Source organism: Carassius auratus, chromosome 27, assembly GCF_003368295.1.
Source record: "Carassius auratus strain Wakin chromosome 27, ASM336829v1, whole genome shotgun sequence".
Lineage (NCBI taxonomy): Eukaryota > Metazoa > Chordata > Actinopteri > Cypriniformes > Cyprinidae > Carassius > Carassius auratus.
The window spans coordinates 5,734,990-5,761,820 of record NC_039269.1 but is presented as its reverse complement, the minus strand read 5'-3'; the positions used below and the strand labels follow the sequence as shown (position 1 = coordinate 5,761,820).

At 38.3% G+C, this 26,831-nt stretch overlaps 2 protein-coding genes across 2 annotated transcripts; both read right to left on the bottom strand.

Moving 5' to 3' along the window:
* Positions 1–806: 806 nt before the first annotated feature.
* LOC113045192 (tripartite motif-containing protein 16-like) lies at positions 807–8,881 on the bottom strand. The gene is made up of 6 exons (XM_026205406.1): positions 7,153–8,881; positions 6,756–6,851; positions 6,443–6,676; positions 1,936–2,095; positions 1,748–1,795; positions 807–1,554 (listed from the first exon to the last, which is right to left on the bottom strand). The coding sequence occupies exons 1-6, from the start codon at positions 7,723–7,725 to the stop codon at positions 1,034–1,036; spliced, it is 1,632 nt and encodes a 543-aa protein (XP_026061191.1). The 5' UTR covers positions 7,726–8,881; the 3' UTR covers positions 807–1,033.
* Positions 8,882–18,821: 9,940 nt separating this feature from the next.
* Positions 18,822–24,467, bottom strand: LOC113045191 (tripartite motif-containing protein 16-like). Its single transcript, XM_026205405.1, has 6 exons — positions 22,419–24,467; positions 22,041–22,136; positions 21,728–21,961; positions 20,940–21,139; positions 20,792–20,811; positions 18,822–20,597 (listed from the first exon to the last, which is right to left on the bottom strand). The coding sequence occupies exons 1-6, from the start codon at positions 22,989–22,991 to the stop codon at positions 20,017–20,019; spliced, it is 1,704 nt and encodes a 567-aa protein (XP_026061190.1). The 5' UTR covers positions 22,992–24,467; the 3' UTR covers positions 18,822–20,016.
* Positions 24,468–26,831: the final 2,364 nt, after the last annotated feature.

Here is a 26,831-nt window from a genome sequence, read left to right as displayed (position 1 = left end):
TTATTAATACACTTTATTAGGTGTTTTTTCCTTTGACTCACTAGATGCATCCACTAGAGGGACACAGAGAGACTGTTTCAGAAATAAACTGACATCACAGATAAATTCCATTGCATTTATTTCTTTGTCGTTGCTTTATGACTGCAATAAAACAACTAAAAACTAAAGTCACATAAAACAAACAAGCATTACTTATGAAGTAATATCTTCATTGATTAATTTGAAAAAAAAAAAAAAAGTATGAGAAAAAGTGTTTGTTAATTCAAAACAGCAGGGAAAATTTACATTTATAATTATTTTTGGGTTTCTGTGGTTGTCCCAGACATGTTTACAGGGATTCTGCAGGTCTTAAAAATTCTTAAATTGCACTCCCACAAACAAAGGCCTTAAAAATCTTAAATCAGTGCAGAATGTCTTAAATTCATAAAATCAGAACATAAAATGTTGCTTGAATTAAAAAAAAAAAAAAAAAAAAAAGTATTCCTCAGTATTTTCCCCGTTACAAATATATAAACATCCATGAATAAGGATATGTACTTGAGATTATATTTGTAAAAAAAATTGAAAACTGTAACCAAATAAAATGAGTTAATTTGGAGATTTTAAAAAGTAATTGAGGTCTGTAAAATTTGAAGTGCTGTTAATAAAAGACATTTATATTTAGAGACTATTGATGGGTCTATTTATAACTTAAATTACATGTGGTACTTAAATACAAATTAAATTAAAACTAAAGGCACATAAAAAAAACTGAGTTTTCATATTAAGTAATATCTTTATTGAATAATAGGGAAAAAGGGTATGAGAAATTACTGTACAAGAGAAAGTATATGATGACTTCTGACATATATAGCAGTTGTAAGCTGCTTTAAAAGCGTCAGCTAAGTTAATAAATGTAAATTTCACTGACAGAAGTTCAGCTGCAGTATTGATGTCATGAAGAGGGAATACTCTTAAACATCTCACTGTTGCTGAATCATCATGCAGCTCAAAGCATTATGGGTAAAATCTCTTGTCAATCTATTCTGATTCATCAACACAGTTTCACTGATGATCCTTTATAAACCCTAAACCCAGGATAGAGCGTCTGAGTGAATGTGGTCTGGACTGTGTGGATGAGGCTCATTGTGTCAGAGACGCTGTAGAAGGACAGAGTTCCTGCTCCGTGATCCACAAACACTCCTACTCTCCTGATGATGGACTTCACAGGGAGATCAGTCTCTATGTTATTGTGTCTGAAAGAGTATCTGGAGGAAGAGCAGCACAAACTCCAGGACTGATCATTAAATCCAAACCCACACTCAACACCCGATCCCTTCCTGCTGATGCTCTTATATGACACTGATATATACACACCTCTTCCACTCCACTCAATCTCCCAGTAACAGCGTCCACACACACTCTCTCTACACAACACCTGATACCAACCATTAAATCTGTCTGGATGATCAGGATACGACTGATATCTGTCAGTGAATGTAATCACTCTGTTGTTCTCAGACAGACGGAGGTGTTTATGTGCTGTGTTCAGATCCAGAGTGAACTGATGGGAATCTGATGGAGATAAAACACATCAGAATCAGGAATTATGAATCTGTTTGATCTCTTCATGTTCAGTGTATCATCAGTGTCTCAGTATCTGTGCACATCATCATTTACATCATCAGTTATAAACTCTTCTTTCTCCTTCTACAGGAGGAACATGAACACACTCATGAGTTTTCTGCTGGTTTTCTTACTGACTTACATTGTAGGAAGTCCTTCCTGGTCCAGAGATCAATGCTGGTGAATGTGACTGTGGAAATCAACAGACATGAACAGTGTGATTCTCATGATCCTGTATCTATTCCTAACACATTTCTAATATGATGTTCTCCATGATATGAGATGATGATGGACTGGTTTCTGAGAGCAGATGAATCTCCAGGACTTTACCTCTGTCTGAGATCTTCTGGAGCTGCTCTTTGCAGAAATCCTCCAGTTTGTCTCTCAGCTGATGGACAGATTCTCTCAGATCATCAGAAGAGAAGAGAGAACTGAAGAGATCATCATTTACGTCTGTAGATTCAGGAGGAGCTGAGAGAGACTGGAAACTCTACAGAAAACAGAGAAACACTTTAGATCACAGCCGCAACATACTGCTGTTGGTTAGGGACAGGTTTGGTGATATGGGTTAGTTTAAGTGGTAAGTGTTCAACAAGTGTACAGGGGTCAATTTGATTACTATAAGGGAACACAATTCAATCTGCTTATATTGCATTGTTTTGATAAATGAAGTATTTTCTTGAAAATTTGTGGAGTCTAATAAAATCATAAAAATAAATTTTATCAAGTTTGAAGTTCACCTGATCCAATTTTGATGAATGTTACTCAGAATCTGTACTATCGAGTTCACTGATTTCACCATTATGTAGTAAATCAGAAGGAAAAATGAGGTAAAAATCTGAAATGTTAGTGAAGTTTTGAACTGTTGTTGGTTCTACACTGTAAAAATTTTTGCCGTTAAATAACAGTAATTTTCTGGCAGCAGGGGTGCCAGTAAAGTACTGTTAATTTACAGCTCCTAACCATTAATTTACCACTCTTATTTTTTAACAGTATTTTACCGTAAATTCTACCATGGAAATTAACTCCACTCCCACTGCTTCAAACAGTTCGAGTTTTTAAACTAGCATTCCTACGATGTTAGTACTATGAACTTATTTCATTTGAGTCCACTGAGAAGGAATATTTCTTACACTTAATGTGCAGTAATAAAGTAACTAAATACATGACTTTTACTCAAATCACTGCAGCTCATTGTCAGCTGTATTACACATGTATGTGCTGAAATACTCAACACAGAGATCATCACTGTATCAGCAACTCCACATTTACTGTGTTTATATAAAGCAGCAAAAAATCAGAATTTGTGGCTCATCTTTGACTGAAGCACCGGCTCTACTCTACAGCACAATGGTGAACAACAAAACTACATTAAACTAAACGATCTCTCTTGTGCAAACACACATTAATACAGTCAAGTTCAGTATTTACTCTCATTATCAGTGTATGACTTTGCCTAATTTTTTTTCTATGGATGTTCACAAATATTTTAGTTAAATTAACTTATTTTTCATTTGGTAAATCTGACGTTTACATTTTACAGTATATTACTGTTTTTCCTTGACTGGACGGCAAAAAACTGTAGAAAAACAGTTATTTACTGGCAACAGGGGTGGCAGCAGGGGTGCCAGTAAATAACTGTTTTTCTACAGTTTGTTTCCTGTAAATTAATTACAGTTTATTACTGTTAAATTATGTTTCATTCCGTTTTTTCTTCATCTTAAATATTTAACCCTTTAAACCCCACAAGAAAATCCTCAGTTTTAAATGAACACTTATAATGTGTGCACACTACAGAGTGTTTGAGTAACACTGAATCAGTGAAGTTAATGAGATAATTCGGTGATTAATTGATGATTGAGCATTAGTGATAAACACCTGCAGAATCACTGAAGGAAAGAGAAACACAAGAACTACAAATGACTTCAGCCACAGCCTTAAATGAAATCAACTGAATAAAAGAATACATCAAATCTCTCAAGATCTGATTAAACAACTACTAAAACAGCTTCACCAGATTCACATTAATAACCAGACTGACTTTATTTCTGTCAGATGTCTACAGAAGAACTTATGGAGAGTTAAATAGGTTTAGGTGTTTTTTTCACTACCATGATGGAGATCAGTGTTTACTTTAGTTGGGCTCTTGAACGTGACTTTTCAACAACAAAGGTTTTTTGTTTTTTTTTTCATGCTGTAACAATGCGCTTTTGGAACCTGTTATAGCAAAACAAAAGTACACAGAAGAAAAAAAATCTGATATTGTTGTTTATAGATTGACAAGAACAAACACTATTACTTCTGATCTAATCCAGTGTCTCTTCTCTTATTGAAAATTGATACTACTGTTAAGAAAATTTCACTCATAATATTAAAAAAAAAACCTTTGCTGAAATTTAGACAGAAACATCAAGAATCAGCGTATGAATCACAACAATGGTGACAATCCACAAAATAAATGAAGAGATCAGTTCTGAACATCACAACACATGCTACTAAAACTTAAAACAACTGCAAAATTATAAGCACATAAGAATTCAAGAAAATAAGTGGACAATTCAGGGGCATAATTTATTCATGCCGCAATGCATGCTGGGAGTCATGGATGAGTTTTATCCTGTGCTGGTACCCAGCATGCATTGCATCATGAACCTTTTGATTGTCACCATTGTTGAGATTCATATGCTGATTGTTGATTTCTCTCTTGAGTGTTGTGGGGACTGCTGCCCGAAATACTTTTTAACTAAAACTAGTCGTTAAATCCATAAATACTGGTTATCACACTACTTTTCAGTCTTACAAAATTGAAGTGTCATTCACTCAAAAATTACAACACCAAATTAATATTTGATTATTACAGCAACACTTTAACTCAGTCTAGTAGATCATGCCTGTTAGAAACAACCATAATCACTTGACTATCAAAATTAATACTGCTGTAACAGATGCATCATAAAGATACAAATACAGCAATAAAACAAAATTTAAAGTGCAAAAGTCAATGGTCAGGAGCCCAACTAAAGCAAACACTGATCTCCAAAATGGTGACGCTAAACGAAACAGTAACATTATCATCTAAATCTCTTTAATTCTCAATAAGATCTTTTGATCTCTGTTCTCTGATCTAACAGAAATAAAGTCAGTCTGGTTAGTAATGAGTGAAGTTGGTGAAGCTGTTTGTTGATCATTTAAATCTTCAGTTGATTTCATCTAAGGCTGTGGCTGAAGTCAGTTGTATTTCATGTGTTTGTCTTGTTATGTTTTTTTTTCTTCAGTGATTCTACTCATTAACAGCAGCTGTTGATCAGTGTCTGAATTCACTCATTAGTGTTCATTCTCTCTGTCAGGTGGAATATATTAGTAAACTCATGTAGGGAATAGTGAATGAGGGTGTAGGGTGTGATTTGAAACACAGCCACTGAGTGTCGACTTTGAACGTTGTTAATTTACGATATATAGCAGCAGGCTACTTCTCGAAAACGATGAATATTACCCAGAATGCACTGTTTTAATGAAAAACAGTATTTTACTGTCGAAATTTGGCCGTTTTTTTACAGCGATTTTTAACAGTGTAGTTTACCTTTTTTATGGATAACAGTAATTGTAGCCTGAGTTAATGTTGGTGGTAGGGTGCCGTCTAGTTGGGCTTGGTTGTACATTCTATGAAGAAATGGTGTAAGAATATTACTAAATGTTTTATAAAGTTCGACCGGTATACCATCAGGGCCAGGTGATTTTCCGCTTTTAAGGGAGGCTATTGCCTTTTGTATTCTGTGGCTTGAATATCTCTATTAAGGATTTTCGAGTCTTCAGGTGAGATTCTTGATAAGTTACATTCGTCTAGAAATGTATTCATAGTATTGGGATCACTATTACATTTTGAAATGTACAAGTCAGAGTAAAACTGTAAGAAACGCATATTTATCTCCTTTGGCTAAAATAGTATGTGTCCCCTGTCATCTCCAATCTTGTGAATAGCTCGATCGGCTTCTATTTCTTTAAGTTGACGGGCTAATAATTTGTGTGGTTTCTCTCCAAACTCAAAGTGTTTTTGTTTAATGAATAAAAAAGCTGATGAAATTTTCCCAGAGAGAAGCTGATTGAGTTGATATTTCAGATTAGTTATTTCTCTATGCAAGTCCAATTGTTGTATCTGTTCTTCAAGATGTTTACGTTGAGTTGCTTCTTCTTTCTTTTTGGCAGCTTCATACGAGATTACACATCCTCTCAAATAGGCTTTGAAAGCCTCCCATAGAGTGCATGATGTGACTTCTGGGGTATCGTTCGTTTCAAAATCTAGTTTTATTTGAGCTTAAATGAAACCACAAAACTCCTTGTTTGTCAGTAGATAAGGGTTTAGTCTCCAGGATCTACTGGGTGGGTCCGCACCGTCCAAATATAAATTGAATGTTAATGGGCTGTGGTCTGAAATTGATATGGTATGATATTTCACATTAGTTGTGAATGAAACTAGTTGAGCGTCAATTAGGAAATAATCTATTCTACTGTGAGAGTTATGAACTGCTGAAAAAAAAGAATAATCTCTGCCAGAAGGGTTGATAAAACGCCATAAATTTACAGCGATTTTTAACAGTTTAGTGGTGTTTAGCAGCTAAATACATCTTCCAGAAGAAAGAGCTGAGAGGAATGATTCCTAAGAGATTTCCAGAGCTGAAAGCTGTTTGTAAGCAGCGTCTCTTTCAGAAGAAGATGATCAGAGGAGAGTCTGACTGATGATTATATAATAAGACACTCATGAACTGTTTCTCTGTGAGTCTCTGTCACAGCAGGATCTGCTCAAGTCCACTATGATCCTGTTCTTCTAGATGTGTGTTACCTGCAGGAACTGGATGTGATCCTGTGTGTGTGAAAGCTGCTCCAGCTCAGCGTCTCTCCTCCTCAGATCATTGATCTCCTGCTCCAGTCGCTCCAGTCGTTCTTCAGCTCGACTCACTGCAGTCTTTTCCTGATCTCTGATCAGTCGTATCAGCTCAGAGCGGCTTCTCTCAATGGAGCGGATGAGCTCAGTAAAGATCCTCTCACTGTCCTCCACTGCTGTCTGTGCAGAGCGCTGTTAGGACACACAGTGATTCAGCTTCAGTGAGTCTGAACTGAGACGGAGACAAACTTCTCTTCTTCTCCAGACTCACCTTATGAGACTCCACAGTCTCTCTCAGCTGCTGGAGATCTTTCTCTCTCTGCTGGATTCTCTGCTGGAGCGTCTTCTGTGTCTCCTTCAGCTGCTTCTGCAGGACAAACAGATGATCGTCAATCTCACAGAAAACTACTGACACTAAATCATCATGAACAGATCAATCCAGTAAAAGAGGAGCTGATAACTAATGGCTGTAGGTTCAAACTCCAGAAGTGAAGATCTGTTATGATACATTAATCATACATGAATCAACATGAAGATTAAGGCTTGTTTCATGCTGCGTGTAAGTATTATAAAAGTGAAACTGACACAGACATAGAGCTTCACACTGACTGTGTTTCTGTGTAATTAAGCTGTGGATCTACACAGAAAATAAAAAGACTACTGAATACCTGTGTCTCTGTCCTCTGGTCTGCAGCTGGTACAATGTCATGGTTTTTATGTTCAATAATCGTACACAGCAGACATATACACTTCTGATCAGTGCGACAGAAAACCTCGAGAATCTTCTCATGTTTCTGGCAGATCATCTCCTGCAGTCGTCCAGTGACTTCAGTCAGATTGTGTCTCTTTCCTCTAAAGAAACTCTCATGTTGCTTGAGGTGATTCTGACAGTAAGACTCCAGACACACCAGACAGGACTTGACGGCTCTGTATTTTCTTCCAGTACAGACGTCACACTGCACATCTCCAGCTCCAGCCTCACAGTCAGCAGAGAGTCTGGTCTTCTTCAGTTTCTCCACCATTTCAGCCAAGATAGTATTTTTAGCTAAAGCAGGTCTTGGACTGAAGGTCTGTCTGCACTGAGGACAGCTGTAGACTCTCTTGTGATCCTCCTGATCCCAGCAGTCTGTAATACAGATCTTACAGTAACTGTGTCCACAGGGAATAGCCACTGGATCCTTCAGGAGATCCAGACACACTGGACACATGAACTCATCCTGAGAAAATCTGGCTTCTGCCATTTTACTGCATGAACACAGACACAAACACACAACAGCTCAACTACACTTCAGTTTCTCTTTTCCTGAACTCATGTGTTTCTGTTTCCTGGTTCTGTGTTTGAGTGACGTGTGTAAAACAGGTTTGTGTGTGAGTCTGTGAAGCAGCTTCCTCATTCCTGCTGAGTTTAGTTTCAACACACCTGACTGTTATTAAAGTAAATGCAAAGAACTTGACTTGGAAACGTGATTCTCCTAGACTAATAATTGGGAACCCTGACAATTAAATGTGTACTAGATTCCAGTCTCAGACAAACACTCAAAGAAATAAGAAGAGTCCAATGATGTCTGTTCACACTGTCTGTTTCAGCCCTATTTTTTGTACCATGTGGACAGTATGTAGACAATAGCACAAGCTTGAAGTGAATTTTGAAACAGAATGAGTCTACTCGATGGTTCTGCATAATTATCAAACTCATCCATTGGAGTATACGGAATGTATATATATGGGGCTTGAGTGTTTCAGAAACAAGAAAGAGGTTTCACTAAAGACAACACAAGACAAAAAACATGGAAAAACACCAGAAAACCAGTGGCTTACAAGGGACAGGTGAAGGTGATTGGTTGACATGGAAACTAAAAGGGTTGCTATGGCAACAAACAAGGGTTAATATGATGACAAACAAGGCACAAAGCAAACAGGAGCTGGAAATAGACAGAAACGCTGGGAACAGAACATAGACAATAGAAGTTTTTGGGAGTGAATGTAGTTCGGGATCTGCTACCCGCAGTTGATTTCTATATTCTAGGTATTATCAAATGGCCAGAGATTTGAGAACACAGTGGACGTGGGGGATTATAATATAACAAGAGCTCATACAAATACTGAGGTGCTAAACCATTCAGGGCTTTGTAAGTAATTTGAAAGATTTTATAATGTATAAAGTGTTTAATAGGGAGCCAATGCAGTGTTGACAGAACGGGGCTAATACGGTCATACTTCATGGTACTAGTAAGAACTGCTGAATTTTAGATCAGCTGGGGTTTGTTTATTAAGCATGCAGAACAACCACCCAATAAAGCATTACAATAATCTAACCTTGAATGAAAGCATAAGTCGCAACTTACATATATTTTTGAGATGGAAAAATTCAGTTTTACAAATACTAGAAACTTGTCTTGTCTTGTCTTGCAAAGGAAAGATCCACTGGCTCCCTCGTCCTGCTGGCTCCACCTTGGTCTGTTATCTACCATCCATCGCCTCGGGGCTCAACCCTCCGGCAGCACCTCATCCCTTCGGCTCCGTCAGGCTCCTCCTTTCCCTTTGGCTGCTCCTCAGCCCTCTGTCACTCCGGCTCGATCCGCAGCCATCAGTTCCACTCCAGACCCTCCTCGTCACCCTGGCTCATCAGCTCTCCATCTCCACATTGGCCTCCTCCACCACCTGCTCCTTGGTCACCATCCCTGCTGTGTCTTGGAGGGGTGATGTTTCTAAGTCACAACACCCTGCTACTGGGGTTCCTCAAGGCTCAGTACTTGGACCACTTCTCTTCTCCATCTACATGACATCATTAGGATCTGTCATTTAGAAGCATGGATTTTCTTATCACTGCTACGCTGATGACACTTAAATCTACTTCTCATTCCAGCCAGATGACCCGACGGTAGCTGCTCACATTTCAGCCTGTATGAGTGACATTTCTAGCTGATGAATGACCATCACCTTCAGCTTAACCTTACGAAGACAGAACTCCTGGTGATTCCAGCTAACCCATTGCTTTATCACAACTTCTCTATACAGCTGGGTTCGTCAACCATTACTCCATCCAGGACAGCCAGAAACCAAGGAGTTGTGATGGATCATCAGTTGATGTGAATTTGCCTAGAGATGAGGGATAGATGGCAGTAGTGTTTTCACAGTCCAGCCGGCAGCCATATCACCCTGGAGCCCAAGACCGGTTGTCCACTGAAGCTAAGCAGGGCTGAACCTGGTCAGTACCTGGATGGGAGACCTCCTGAGAAAACGAGGTTGCTGCTGGAAGAGGTGCTAGTGAGGCCAGCAGGGGGCGCTCACCCTGTGGTCTGTGTGGGTCCTAGCGCCCCAGTGTAGTGATGGGGACACTATACTGTTCAACAAGCACCGTCCTTCGGATGAGACGTTAAACCGAGGTCCTGACTCTCTGTGGTCATTAAAAATCCCAGGATGTCTTTCGAAAAAGAGTAGAGGTGTGACCTCGGCATCCTGGCTCGAGCAAAGACATCCAACGCTTGGACCAAACTGCACTGGCCACCTAGATAAACATGCCTTAACATCCACAGAACACAACAACATCCGTCACTTCCACAAGATCGCAACATTAAAATAAAAAATAACTTAGGCATTCAAGATAATGCAAACGTCACCATGAACTCTTATTCTGTCATCTTAAGTAAGGGAGCCTGTATGCAGCATTCTGTATTCATGATTACTGAAAAGTATTGCAAGAAGGAACCTGTATTGAGAATGAGAAGTTGTCGTCATAGCACAAAGCCCCTCCCTCAATATCACGGTCTCCGCCATGTTGGAAGGATACCGGCGGCAAAACAGGATTGTTTACATGTGTTGTTAAGAGGAGGTTCTCGTAATTCTGCACCGTTTTACCATGCCTGGAAGTTACTGCTGCGTTAAAAACTGCTGCAGTACCTCACACGATACATATGGAAAACATAGGAACAATGGAATACAGTTTTTTTTAGGTTACACCAAGCGCAAAACAGCGGTATTTGGAGAAGCTCTCAAGCGGCACAGAGACCTGGACCATTTACCTCCATGCACACATATGGACATTGGGAATTATATTGTTTTTGGTTTAAGTTACTACACAATGCAGGAGTTTAAAAGCCACAAGTCTTTGGAAAGTTACGAGGCTTTCTGCTGTGGCTGGGTCCATCTACAGCAGGTGATGAAAACAGTGTTGTACTGGCCATAGTAAGTTTATTCACATGCGTTTTAGCGTATTGTAATTACATTGCATTTAGAATGCACTTCTTGACCAAAATGACAAAGTAATTAACTGCGACTGTTTCGTAATCACTAGATTGTAACGAGATGTTCAATGTATACGAACGTTTCCAATATGTTTTGATGTAAGCTAAAGCTGTGTATGTTTAGTTTTAATTAGATTTTAACCCAATGACACACACTGTACCAGGTTTTTTGTGTTGGGGGCTGCAAAGTGGACAAACCAGTTCTGGGTTAGCTAGGGTAGTTAAATGTGTGATTGCGAGATGTAGATGTCCGGGTTAGATTAAAGCCATTAACAGCGTGAATGCAAAGTGACTTACATTGTAAACACTATAATTCCCAATGTCCATATGTGTGCACAGAGGTAAATGGTCCAGGTATCTGTGCCGCTGCAGGGAGCTCGTATGGGTCGATATTTTGGATGCCTGAGAGCTTCTCCAAACACCGCTGTTTTGCGCTTGGTGTGAGCTTGTTCCTGTAAGGTCCCCTTTCTTTCGCCTTATGTTTTTGCATTGCTTTACTTTCTTCCTTTTCTTTCACGTATTCGTAGACCCGTCTCGATCTGTTCCGCCGACAAAATAAATGTGCGAAAATGAAAGCGCTCTGAAATGTTTAGTGGCGCCTCTGTGAAGTTCTGAAGGCATTGACCCTGGCAACAGATAGCGTATCCTGCCATCAGGGCCGACCGGCTCAGACCCCTCCCAAATCAACCCAAATTGGCACGTGACTCCTCAATCTCAATACAGCATGTGTACATAACTACTAACATTATAACTAAGTTCTTTCTATATGTGTGATCAAAAATGATCAAAGCGGGGATTGAAAGATTATTTGTTTTTTTATTAACTTTGGTTGAATGTATTTGCAATCAACTGTAGGCAACTGTACTTTGTTCACAATAGTGTGAAACAACTGGCCCATATAATCACCATCTTAGGTCAACATCAGGTCAGTGAATGGGCTCTCCATGGGAGAAATCCTTTCAAGTCAACAAAAGGTTTCACTATCATTGGCTCTCCATGGGGTGTTATTGTATTGTTTGTAGCACATTTGTTAACAGATATAAAGGTCTGTTCTCACAGACAGTAATTTGGGTTAAGACTGTTTGAAGGATGACATGCTAACATCACTTCTGAAGAACTGCTACACTGCTACGTTTAATACATTCTTCTCCCCACAAGAACTTTGGTCAAGCTTACTTATTTTATGTATTAGAGAAATCTAGTACATTGGCGAGCCACCCAAACTGCTGCTCAGTCAGATACAGCAAAATCTAACAACAACATCATCATTCATTTCAGCCATGTTGTTATGGTATATTTCTCAGTACAACTCCCAATCCCCTGATTTAAAATTCCACTTAGGAAGTCTTTCCATACTTGTTTTTATTAAGTCTACTCCAATTGTACTACAAATAGGAAAATGATCACTACCAATAGCCCAATCACATCTTCAAGCTAAATTTTCTGACACTATTGTCAAATCTAACACAGAACATTTGCATTCAGAAAGATTAACTCTTGTGTAGCTTCCATCATCAATGCACACTAGCTCTCCCCAGTCCAGCATATCTTCTAAAATCAATCCATTATAATCAGTATTAGAACTACCCCATAGAGTACTATGAGCATTAAAAGCACCACACCACACCATTATAAAATCCCCAATTCCTCCAATATGTTCCATCATATCCTTAGTTGGCTTGTCACATTGATTATAAAAATTAATTATCTTAATACTCTGATTTCCTTCCCATACCTCCACTACCACAGCCTCATACTCATTGTCTTCAACTTTCCTAAAACCTATACCTTTTTTAATAAAGGTTGCTATTCCACCACCATTTCCTTTATTCCTGTCTTTCCTAATTGCCTCATACCAACTAATCTGAAAATTTAACTGTGGTTTAAGCCACGTTTCCTGAACACAAATAATAACTGGGGACACATCACAATTTGCTATAAAATGCTTAAATTCTTGCCCATTTGCAATTAAACTTCTTGCATTCCACTGCAAGATTACAAAAGCCATTATGATCCCCCACAAGATGTCTGACTGTTTGTTGCTTGTGTCAAGAGTCTTTAATTTATCATGTCAACTGTTATGTTCTTCAGTTCCAAATGTTTTTCTGCAGCTCTAATGATAATCTTAATCCTTTCAGATCTACTTTCAGCCTGCGCTGAACAATTCACCACTTCTGCCACAAAAGCTATGAATGAAACTTTGTCTTCCATCAATTCAATTACTTTACTTGGTGTTGGCATCTAACTTGGTTGTGGTTGTATCCTAACAGGGACCTCCTCTACTATGCTTGCTTTGGGGGTTTGTTTTACTTTTTTAAGTGCTTCAGCATATGATATTTCTTCTTACATTCTCACGTTTTGAACCTTAATTGCATCTTTACTCCAGCTGAGAAAATTTACATTTATAATTATTAGTTATATTCTACAGTTTTTAGGTTTCTCTGGTTGTCCCAGACATGTTTACAGGGATTCTGCAGGTCTTAAAAATTCTTAAATTGCACTTCCACAAACAAAGGCCTCAAAAATCTTAAATCAGAGCAGAATGTTTTAAATTCATAAAGTCAGGGCATAAAATGTTGCTTCAATTGAAAAAAAAAAGGTATTCCTCAGTATTTTCCCCATTACAAATATCTAAACATCCATGCATAACGATATGAATTTGAGATTACATTTTTGAAAATTTGAAAACTGTAACCAAATAAAATGAGTTAATTCATAAAACAAGAACAAATGTTTGCAAATGGGGTAAAAATTAACTAGATTTTTCTGAGCTCATCTTGTTTTAATCATAAACTCTCTTCATTTTAATCAGTTTCTCAGAAAACAAGACTTCTTATTTAATCTCACTTTGTTTTTCAAGCAAATGTATCTTAAATTAAGGATCTTTAGACATTTTCACCGGAAAACTGAAAAAATCTGAGAAAGAACAGCACTTTTCTGAGTATGATCAGAAGGTACAGTAAAAATTATTTCCATATTCTTGTGTTTTGAGCAGAACTATTTTGGAGATTTTAAAAAGTAATGGAGGTCTGTAAAATTTGAAGTGCTGTTAATAAAAAACATTTATATTTAGAGACCATTGACACATTGTGTTCCCTTCTATTCATTTCAAAAATTGCCTTTACTTGGTTTTAAGTCTTAAATTTACCTTCATCAATCCTGCATTCAGTGACTTAAGGAGAATTAAATAATCATTAGTTGAGAAAATCAAACCATGTAAACCATGACTAATCTAAGACTAATCTAACACAAGACTAAGTAAGAGACTTTGTTTTGTTTACTGTGTAAGTTGCATATATTTAACTTAAAATTATCCACATGGTAATCAAGGCTTTTAAAAAACGTATCTTGAATTATGAGAAAATGCAAGAATAACATAAACAGCATGTTTAATAAAATGCAATCATCTAATATCTAAATCATACTTTAATGATTAAATACATGCACTAGTTACAGTACCTTTGTTGGACATGTCGTGTAGTTTGGTTTCTCAGTTCAGTTTCAAACGGCTCGCTGTGAGTTTATGAAGTGTTTGTAATGATGTGGGACTGTTTTATTGTGAGAGGCAGGACTTCAACAGAAATTAAACTGGACACATCCTCAAACAGTGATGCAACTGATGAGATTGGTGCTTGCAATGAAAAATAAATGCCTTTACATGTATTTATAGAGAGGTAAGGTTTTATTTCTAACTTATATTACATGTGGTACTTTAATAAAAGTAAATTAAAACTGAAGGCACAAAAAAACAAAACAGAGTTTTCATATTAAGTGATATCTTTATTGAATAATAGGGGAAAAGGGTATGAGAAATTACTGAACAAGAGAAAGTAGTATATGATGGCATGATAATTGGAAAAGTATAAATAAGACAACACTGTCCAAAAATCATAAAACAAGTAATTATGTCAGGAAGATGTGGGAAAAATGTGAAAAGCAAGAAAATTGCAGGTTCAAAAATCATTGTCTTATTGCATCTAAGCAGATCATAGAAACACAAAGCTTGAACACACACACTGATCTTATTCTCTGTATGAGGATTTATTATATATTTATTCTGATATTATTTCACTGACAGAAGTTCAGCTGCAGTATTAATGTCATGAAGAGAGAGGAAGAGACTCTTAAACATCTCACTGTTGCTGAATCATCACGCAGCTCAAAGCATTATGGGTAAAATCTCTCGTCAATCTATTCTGATTCGGGGGGCGCCACTGAGCGATGATGGAGTAAGACGCGTCTTTAAGAGCTCCCTCAGCCAAATCCGCTAAAAAATACTTTCAAAGGCCAACACCGATGTAAGTTCTACGCTTTCAGAACACATTTACTTTTAAAACAATAAGACTTCAAATTCGACTGGATATCTCATCATGAGCAAACAAAAACCCAAGAAACCGAAATCGACTCAACTAGGCCTCAACCAGCCGCCGACCTTGCCTGGCACGCTGTCCACTGAGTCCAGCGGTGATGAGGAGGATCCTCCTAATCGAGCACTACTAGCTGCCATCACAGCACTCAGAGGTGAAATGACGAAAATAAAAGATGACATCTGTGAGAATTTGGAGAGGCGCATTGAACGTGTATATAACGATTTGAGAGCGGAGATCGTCACGACTAACAACATCGCCCAAGTGTCTATTACTAATCTTGAAGCAAAATCCCAGATGCTACAAGCTAAAGTCACTGATATAGAAGAGGCCGCCACCGCACACTCTGATAGCATTAGCCAACTTGAGCAACAGGTGGCTAATCTCAGTGCTGAAGTTGTCAGTCTTAAACAAAAGAATGAAGATTTAGAGGGAAGATCTTGTAGAAACAATATCAGAATTACAGGTGTACGAGAGGGCTCGGAAACAACGAAACCGAGAGACTTTATTGCCAACTTTCTGAAAGATGTACTCTCGTTGGACGAAGCTCTGCTTATTGACAGAGCTCACAGGACCCTTAGACAACGCCCAAACCCCTCTGACCCACCGCGCCCATTCGTAATACGCCTCCATTACTATCACGTCCTTTGTTCTGTGTTACAAATGGCCATGACTTTATAGTTTGGCTTAAGGGGCTTACCTCAAAAGGAGTAACAGTCTTAGTAAGTTAGGTTACTCATACAGGGAAGTTTTGTTTTTGTTTCTTTTCGGTTTCCCTGTGCCTACATTAGGTTAGCCTAAGGTATTTATGTTTAAGTTGTTCACTTCTTTGTTGTTCACTGTGTTTGTGCTCGCGAATATGCAGAATTACAATTTTTGTGCAGTAATAAAAGCAAGTTCCATTCAATATAACTTATATAGATACTTGTTTTCACATCTCATTCATATGCCAACCTTCCTTCTTATTACATATGATGAACGCATCGAATGTTGAAAAGGGACTGACAATTACAAGCTGGAATATACGTGGTGCAAACAACCCGGTGAAGAGAGGTAAAGTGTTGAATCACTTAAAATCATTGCACTCAGACATAACCTTATTACAAGAGACGCATTTAAAAAATATCTGTCATAATAGACTGAAAGCTAAATGGGTAAAAGAGATATATCACACGTCCTTCTCTACAAAAGCAAGAGGCGCATCCATTATAATAAAGAAATGCATACACTTTATTCATAATTCCACTACAGGAGATAAAGATGGTCATTATATCATTGTCTCGGGAGAGATATACAACACATCTCTAACCCTCGTCAATGTATAATGATAATCCTGCATTTTTTAAGAAAGTCTTCAGTTTACTTCCCAATCTATCGCAGACTATGTTAATAATAGGAAGAGATTTTAACACGCCTTTAGACCCATTTCTTGATCGATCAGCATCTCGTAAAATACCCCAAAACAATTCAAGTGTTCTTATAAACTCATTCCTTAAAAGTATGAACCTAATAGATTTATGGCGTTTTATCAACCCTTCTGGCAGAGATTATTCTTTTTTTTCAGCAGTTCATAACTCTCACAGTAGAATTGATTATTTCCTAATTGACGCTCAACTAGTTTCATTCAAAACTAATGTGAAATATCATACCATATCAATTTCAGACCACAGCCCATTAACATTCAATTTATATTTGGAAGGTGCGGACCCACCCAGTAGATCCTGGAGACTAAACCCTTATCTACTGACAAACAAGGAGTTTTGTGGTTTCATTCAAGCTCAAATAAAACTAGATTTTGAAACGAACGATACCCCAGAAGTCACATCATGCACTCTATGGGAGGCTTTCAAAGCCTATTTGAGAGGATGTGTAATCTCGTATGAAGCTGCCAAAAAGAAAGAAGAAGCAACTCAACGTAAACATCTTGAAGAACAGATACAACAATTGGACTTGTACAGAGAAATAACTAATCTGAAATATCAACTCAATCGGCTTCTCTCTGGGAAAATTTCATCAGCTTTTTTATTCATTAAACAAAAACACTTTGAGTTTGGAGAGAAACCACACAAATTATTAGCCCGTCAACTTAAAGAAATAGAAGCCGATCGAGCTATTCACAAGATTGGAGATGACAGGGGACACATACTATTTTAGCCAAAGGAGATAAATATGCGTTTCTTACAGTTTTACTCTGACTTGTACATTTCAAAATGTAATAGTGATCTCAATACTATGAATACATTTCTAGACGATTGTAACTTATCAAGAATCTCACCTGAAGACTCGAAAATCCTTAATAGAGATATTCAAGCCACAGAAATACAAAAGGCAATAGCCTCCCTTAAAAGCGGAAAATCACCTGGCCCTGATGGTATACCGGTCGAACTTTATAAAAAATTTAGTAATATTCTTACACCATTTCTTCATAGAATGTACAACCAAGCCCAACTAGACGGCACCCTACCACCAACATTAACTCAGGCTACAATTACTGTTATCCATAAAAAAGGTAAAGATGAGCTAAATGTTGGCTCTTATCGTCCAATTTCTCTATTAAACATAGATTACAAAATATATGCAAAAATCCTTGCCAATAGACTAACTCCTTTAATGAATACAATAGTTCACAGCGATCAAACTGGCTTTATATCAAATAGATCCTCAACGTCTAATTTATGACGTCTGTTTGATATCTTATACACTGACAGGAAAATTCACAATGATCTAGCCATATTGACTCTCGATGCTGAAAAGTCGTTTGATCAAACAGAGTGGGAATATCTGTTCGAAGTACTTAAACGACTTAATTTAGGTGAGAGATTCATTAAATGGATAAGACTTTGCTATACAAATCCTAAAGCACAAATTTATACAAATCTTCCTCATTTGATTTGTTCAGAGGAACACGGCAAGGATGCCCCCTGTCAGCACTAATTTTCGCTCTTGCGATTGAACCACTTGCACAAAGTATTCGTTTAGACCCCCAAATATATGGTTATCAGACTAAGGCCACAACAAATAAAATTTCGCTATATGCAGATGATGTTTTGTTATATGTGACCAAACCTCTCCTCTCTATACCTTCCATTCTTGAAAAGATTGAAATGTTCGGGACATTTTCAGGATATCGAATAAATTGGTCCAAGAGTTTACTAATGCCAGTTCATGACATTCCTCAAACAACGTTGGCAAGGTTCCCCTTTAAGGTTACCACTGATAAATTCACATATTTAGGTATAGAGGTTACGAAGAAACTTTCCTCTCTCATGCAATCTAATTTTCCACCTTTATTGGAAAAACTTAAAATAAAAAAATAAAAATAAAAATAAAAATCAGCTTTGAAAACCTTGCTAATATCATTACTTGGGAGGATAAATGCCATTAAGATGATCTTCTACCACAAATACTATACTTGTTTCAAAATATTCCTGTTTTCTTAACAAAATCCATTTTCAAGAAAATTGATTCAATTATTCAACCCTTTCTATGGGATTACAAAACTCCAAGAATTAACATAAAACTTTTAACCAAATCTAAAATGAATGGTGGTCTATCTCTCCCAAATTTTATGATGTATTATTGGGCGTGTGCTTTTAACTCCTTCATCATCACTTCTAACACACTCCCCACTTGGTTAACTATTGAAGTGGAAGACTGTGATCCATATTTACCTGCAGCGCTAGAACTTTCACCATTGCCACTGGACAAGACAAAGGACATTCAGAATCCGATCATACATAATTTATTTCGTATATGGAAACAAATTAAATCACACTTTTCCCACAAAACGCTGCCTCTTTCTTTATCAATTGCTAAAAACCCATCCTTTGCCCCTTCTAATTTAGATTGGACGTTCTCTAACTGGAGGAAATTAGGATTGTGTAGTATCCGTGACCTGTATATTGACGGTAAATTTGCTTCCTTTGCACAATTACAAACAAAGTTCAAACTACATAACAATGATTTCTTTAGATACCTACAGGTTAGAGACTATATACGAAAACTCATGCCAGGTTTCGAGACACAACCACAATCTATGCTAGATGAATGTCTCACTATACCCCCATATAAAGATAAGTTTATCTCTAATATATATAACAAATTACAAACAATGTCTTCCCCTCCGTCCAATAAATATAAAGATAGTTGGGAAAAGGACATGGGTACCCATATTCCTGATGACATCTGGGAAGAATATGCTCCAATAATACGAGACATCGTCTTATACAGTTCAAAATTATTCATAGGCTTCAGTTTTCAAAGTAAAGATCCACAACATTTTTCCGAACGTTTTATCAAACTGTGATAAATGTCAGTCCCTCAATGCAACACTCTTTCATGCTTTTTTTTCTTGTCTGAAGGTCGCCAGTCATTGGTCTGATGTGTTTAATGTACTCTCAAGAATTTTTTAATTACATTGTCACTGGAACCATTGCTGATTATCCTCGGCACATCAGAGTTATTTAGAAAATTGACTTCAGCCCAGCAACGGTTCATTTCCTACTCTCTTATCAATGCAAAAAAGTTACTTCTGATGTCATGGAAAGGTCCAGTGATACCCACTGACAAAATGTGGCTTCGAGATTTATCCATCACTTTACATTTGGAAAGAATTAGATATTTGTTGAAGGACAATCTCTCAGGTTTTTATAATATTTGGCAACCCTTCATAGACTTCTTACAGTCAGTATCTGTATAAACACTTATTTTCTTTCATTTTATGTATATAAACTTTTATTGTACTTCTTGCTACAAAATTGTATTCAACTTTTGCACTGTATGTCCTTTTTTTATGTAGTGTTCTGCTTTATGTATGTACATTTATACAAAAGTACTTGAGCCTCTTATATACTGCTGATTGAAAATTCTATAATATGTATATGCTCAATAAAAAATAAAAATAAAAATCTATTCTGATTCATCAACACAGTTTCATTGATGATCCGTAATAAACCCTAAACCCAGGATAGAGCGTCTGAGTGAATGTGGTCTGGACTGTGTGGATGAGGCTCATTGTGTCAGAGACGCTGTAGAAGGACAGAGTTCCTGCTCTGTGATCCACAAACACTCCTATTCTCCTGACAGCATCATCATCATCATCATCATCATCATCATCACTACACACTCCTATTCTCCTGCTGATGGGCTTCACAGAGAGAGCAGTCTCTATGTTATTGTGTCTGAAAAAGTATCTGTAGGGAGAGCAGCACAAACTCCAGGACTGATCATTCCATCCAAACACACACTCATAACCCGTTCCCTTCCTGCTGATGCTCTTATATGACACTGATATATACACACCATCATCTCCACTCCACTCAATCTCCCAGTAACAGCGTCCACACACACTCTCTCTACACAACACCTGCTGCCACTCATCAAATCTGTCTGGATGATCAGGATACGACTGGACTGTGTCAGTGTCAGTAATCACTCTGTTGTTCTCAGACAGAGAGAGGAGTGTATTCACTGTGTTCAGATCCAGAGTGAGCTGATGGGAATCTGATGGAGATAAAACACATCAGAATCAGGAATTATGAATCTGTTTGATCTCTTCATGTTCAGTGTATCATCAGTGTCTCAATATCTGTGCACATCATCATTTACATCATCAGTTATAAACTCTTCTTTCTCCTTCTACAGGAGGAACATGAACACACTCATGAGTTTTTCTGCTGGTTTTCTTACTGACTTACATTGTAGGAAGTCCTTCCTGGTCCAGAGATCAATGTTGGTGAATGGGACTGTGGAAATCAACAGACATGAACAGTGTGATCCTCATGATCCTGTATCTATTCCTAACACATTTCTAATATGATGTTCTCCATGATATGAGATGATGATGGACTGGTTTCTGAGAGCAGATGAATCTCCAGGACTTTACCTCTGTCTGAGATCTTCTTGAGCTGCTCTTTACAGAAATCCTCCAGTTTGTCTCTCAGCTGATGGACAGATTCTCTCAGATCATCAGAAGAGAAGAGAGAACTGAAGAGATCATCATTTACGTCTGTAGATTCAGGAGGAGCTGAGAGAGACTGGAAACTCTACAGAAAACAGAGAAACACTTTAGATCACAGCCGCAACATACTGCTGTTGGTTAGGGACAGGTTTGGTGATATGGTTTAGTTTAAGTGGTAAGTGTTCAACAAGTGTACAGGGATCAATTTGATTACTATAAGGGAACCCAATTCAATCTGTTTATACTGCATTGTTTGATAAATGAAGTATTAATATAGTCTAATAAAATCAATAAAAATCTATTTGATCAAGTTTGAAGTTCACCTGATCCAATTTTGATGAATGTTACTCTGAATCTGTACTATCGAGTTCACTGATTTCACCATTATGTAGTAAATCAGAAGGAAAAATGAGGTAAAAAGCTGAAATGTTACTGAAGTTTTGAACTGTTGGTGGTTCTAGTGGTGTTTAGCAGCTAAATACATCTTCCAGAAGAAAGAGCTGAGAGGAATAATTCCTAGGAGATTTGTGTTTCTTTCAGAAGAAGAAGATCAGATGAGAGTCTGACTGATGATTATATAATAAGACACTCATGAACTGTTTCTCTGTGAGTCTCTGTCACAGCAGGATCTGCTCAAGTCCACTATGATCCTGTTCTTCTAGATGTGTGTTACCTGCAGGAACTGGATGTGATCCTGTGTGTGTGAAAGCTGCTCCAGCTCAGCGTCTCTCCTCCTCAGATCATTGATCTCCTGCTCCAGTCGCTCCAGTCGTTCTTCAGCTCGACTCACTGCAGTCTTTTCCTGATCTCTGATCAGTCGTATCAGCTCAGAGCGGCTTCTCTCAATGGAGCGGATGAGCTCAGTAAAGATCCTCTCACTGTCCTCCACTGCTGTCTGTGCAGAGCGCTGTTAGGACACACAGTGATTCAGCTTCAGTGAGTCTGAACTGAGACGGAGACAAACTTCTCTTCTTCTCCAGACTCACCTTATGAGACTCCACAGTCTCTCTCAGCTGCTGGAGATCTTTCTCTCTCTGCTGGATTCTCTGCTGGAGCGTCTTCTGAGTCTCCTTCAGCTGCTTCTGCAGGACAAACAGATGATCGTCAATCTCACAGAAAACTACTGGCTCTAAATCATCATGAACAGATGATAAACAATGGCTGTAGGTTCAAACTCCAGAAGTGAAGATCTGTTACAATACAAGAATCATACATTAATTAACATGAAGATTAAGGCTTGTTTCATGCTGCGTGTGTAAGTATTATAAAAGTGAAACTGACACAGTCATAGAGCTTCACACTGACTGTGTTTCTGTGTAAGTAAGCTGTGGATCTACACAGAAAATAAAAAGACTACTGAATACCTGTGTCTCTGTCCTCTGGTCTGCAGCTGGAACAATGTCATGGTTTTTATGTTCAATAATCGTACACAGCAGACATATACACTTCTGATCAGTGCGACAGAAAACCTCGAGGATCTTCTCATGTTTCTGGCAGATCATCTCCTGCAGTCGTCCAGTGACTTCAGTCACTTTGTGTGGTTTATGTGAATGAAACTCCTCGTGCCGCTCAAAATGAGTTTGACAGTAAGACTCCAGACACATCAGACAGGACTTGACGGCTCTGTATTTCCTTCCAGTACAGACGTCACACTGCACATCTCCAGCTCCAGCCTCACAGTCAGCAGAGAGTCTGGTCTTCTTCAGTTTCTCCACCACTTCAGCCAGCATGGTGTTTCTAGCTAAAGCAGGTCTTGGACTGAAGGTCTGTCTGCACTGAGGACAGCTGTAGACTCTCTTCTGATCCTCCTGATCCCAGCAGTCTGTAATACAGATCTTACAGTAACTGTGTCCACAGGGAACGGTCACTGGATCCTTCAGGAGATCCAGACACACTGGACACATGAACTCATCCTGAGAAAATCTGGCTTCTGCCATTTTACTGCATGAACACAGAGACACAAACACACAACAGCTCAACTACACTTCAGTTTCTCTTTCCCTGAAGTCAATTGATTCTGTTTCCTGGTTCTGTGTTTGAGTGACGTGTGTAAAACAGGTGTGTCTGTGAGTCTGTGAAGCAGCTTCCTCATTCCTGCTGAGATTAGTTTAAACACTGACTGTTATTAGAGTAAATGCAAAGAACTTGACTTGGAAACGTGATTCTCTTAGACTAGAAATTGACAACCCTGATAATAAAAGTCTAATATATTCCATTCTCAGACAAACACTCAAAGAACACATGATGTCCAAGTCCAAGTGTCCAATGATGTCTGTTCACACTGTCTGCTTGTAGCGCTATTTTTTGTACCATGTGGACAGTATGTAGACAATAGCACAGGCGTGAAGGGTATTTTGAAACAGAATGAGTCTACTCGATGGTTCTGCATAATTATCAAACTCATCCATTGGAGTATACGGACTGTATATATATGGGGCTTGAGTGTTTCAGAAACAAGAAAGAGGTTTCACCAAACACAACACAAGACAAAAAACATGGAAAAACAGGACAAACAGGGGCTTACAAGGGACAGGTGAAGGTGATTGGTTGTCGTGGAAACTAAAAGGGTTGCTATTGCAACAAACAAGGGTTAATATGAGGACAAATAAGGAATAAAGCAAACAGGAGCTGGAAATAGACAGAAACATAGGCAATAGAAGTTTTTGGGAGCGAATGTAGTTTGGGATCTGCTACCCGCAGTCGATTTCTATATTATAATGTAACAAGAGCTCATACAAATACTGAGGTGCTAAACCATTCAGGATTTTATAAGTAATTAGAAAGATTTTATAATGTATAAAGTGTTTAATAGGGAGCCAATGCAGTGTTGACACAATGGGGCTAATACGGTCATACTTCATGGTTCTAGTAAGAACTGCTGAATTTTAGATCAGCTGGGGTTTGTTTATTAAGCATGCAGAACAACCACCCAATAAAACATTACAATAATCTAACCTTGGATGAGAGCATTCAAGAACATATATTTTTGAGATGAAAAAATTCAGTTTTACAAATACTAGAAACTTGTCTTGCAAAGGAAAGATAGCTCCACTGGCTCCCTCGTCCTGCTGGCTCCACCTTGGTCTGTTATCTACCATCCATTGCCTCGGGGCTCAACCCTCCGGCAGCACCTCATCCCTTCGGCTCCGTCAGGCTCCTCCTTTCCCTTTGGCTGCTCCTCGTCCCTCTGTCACTCCGGCTCGATCCGCAGCCATCAGTTCCACTCCAGACCCTCCTCGTCACCCTGGCTCATCAGCTCTCCATCTCCACATTGGACTCCTCCACCACCTGCTCCTTGGTCACCATCCCTGCTGTGTCTTGGAGGGGTGATGTTTCTAAGTCACAACACCCTGCTACTGGGGTTCCTCAAGGCTCAGTACTTGGACCACTTCTCTTCTCCATCTACATGACGTCATTAGGATCTGTCATTTAGAAGCATGGATTTTCTTATCACTGCTACGCTGATGACACTCAAATCTACTTCTCATTCCAGCCAGATGACCCGACGGTAGCTGCTCACATTTCAGCCTGTATGAGTGACATTTCTAGCTGGATGAATGACCATCACCTTCAGCTTAGCCTTACAAAGACAGAACTCCTGGTGATTCCAGCTAACCCATTGCTTTATCACAACTTCTCTATACGGCTGGGTTCATCAACCATTACTCCTTCCAGGACAGCCAGAAACCAAGGAGTTGTGATGGATCATCAGTTAAGCTTCACTGACCACATTGCTACAACGACCCGCTGCTGCAGGTTTGCCTTATACAACATTAGGAGGAAGAGCAAGCCACCCACCTTCTTGTCCAAGCTCTTGTTCTCTCCAGACTGGACTATGGTAATGCTATCCTGGTATTCCTTCAAAAGGAAGCGATGGTATAGTGCCCAACAAATGGGTAAAGATAAAAAAAACTGATGTGTCACAACAAGAATACAGACCAATTGAGGATATTTTAGTAACTGACACAGCAGATAAGGCACAGTGAAACAATGAGTGGATTGATTGATGTGATTGATGTGAATAACCTGCCTGATCTATCTCAACTGCTAATTGTACCCAAAAATACACACGAATTAGACGAAATTACTGACAACATGGGCACTATTTTCTCTAATACATTAGAAGCTGTTGCCCCAATCAAATTGAAAAAAGTTAGAGAAAAACGTACTGTACCATGGTATAACAGTAATACTCACTCTCTCAAGAAATTAACTCGTAGTCTTGAACGCAAATGGAGAAAAACTAACTTAGAAGTTTTTAGAATTGCATGGAAAAACAGTATGTCCAGCTATAGACAGGCTCTAAAAACTGCTAGGGCAGAGCATATACACAAACTCATTGAAAATAACCAAAACAATCCTAAGTTTTTATTTAGCACAGTGGCTAAGTTAACAAATTACCAGATGCCACCTGATTCAAATATTCCACCAACGTTAAATAGTAATGACTTTATGAATTTCTTCACTGATAAAATAGATAACATTAGAAATACAATAGCGAATGTAGATTCTACAGCGTCTAACACTTCAGTTTCATCCATCGCACCCAAAGATAAACTGCAGCGCTTTACAACCATAGGACAGGAAGAGCTAAATAAACTTATCACTGTATCTAAACCAACAACATGTTTATTAGATCCTGTACGCACTAAATTACTGAAAGAGCTGTTACCTGTAGCAGAAGAAACGCTTCTCAATATCATTAACTCGTCGTTAACTTTAGGACACATCCCAAAACCATTCAAGCTGGCGGTTATCAAGCCTCTTATTAAGAAACCAAAACTAGATCCTAGTGTACTGGCAAATTATAGGCCTATTTCAAATCTTCCATTTATGTCTAAAATTTTAGAGAAAGTTGTGTCTGCTCAATTGAGCACCTTCCTGCATAAAAATGATATGTATGAAGAATTTCAGTCAGGTTTTAGGCCCCACCATAGCACAGAAACTGCACTTGTTAAAATTACAAATGACCTGCTCCTTGCGTCAGACCAAGGCTGCATCTCATTTCTAGTCTTACTTGATCTTAGTGCTGCGTTCGACACCATAGATCATGACATACTCATAGATCGATTACAAAACTATACAGGTATTCAAGGGCAGGCTCTAAGATGGTTTAGATCCTACCTGTCCAAATGCTAAAACTTTGTTTACTTAAATGGGGAGTCATCTCATTTATCATCAGTAAAATATGGAGTGCCACAAGGATCCGTCCTAGGTCCCCTTCTATTTTCAATATATATGTTGCCCCTTGGTAATATTATTAGAAAATACGGAATTAGCTTCCACTGTTATGCTGATGATACTCAGCTATATATCTCAACGAGACCAGATGAAACTTCCCAATTATCTAAGCTAACAGAGTGTGTTAAAAATGTAAAAGATTGGATGACACACAATTTTCTCCAATTAAATTCGGATAAGACAGAGATACTAATTATTGGACCAAAAAACACTACACAGAATCTTGTAGATTACAATCTGCAACTAGACGGATGTACTGTTACTTCCTCTACAGTCAGAAATCTGGGTGTTATATTAGACAGCAATTTGTCTTTTGAAAATCATATTTCCAATGTTACAAAAACTGCATTCTTCCATCTTAGAAACATTGTCAAGCTACGAAACATGTTATCTGTTTCTGATGCAGAAAAGCTAGTTCATGCATTCATGACCTCTAGACTGGACTATTGTAATGCACTTCTAGGTGGTTGTCCTGCTTCTTCAATAAACAAGCTACAGGTCGTCCAAAATGCAGCAGCTAGAGTCCTTATGAGGTC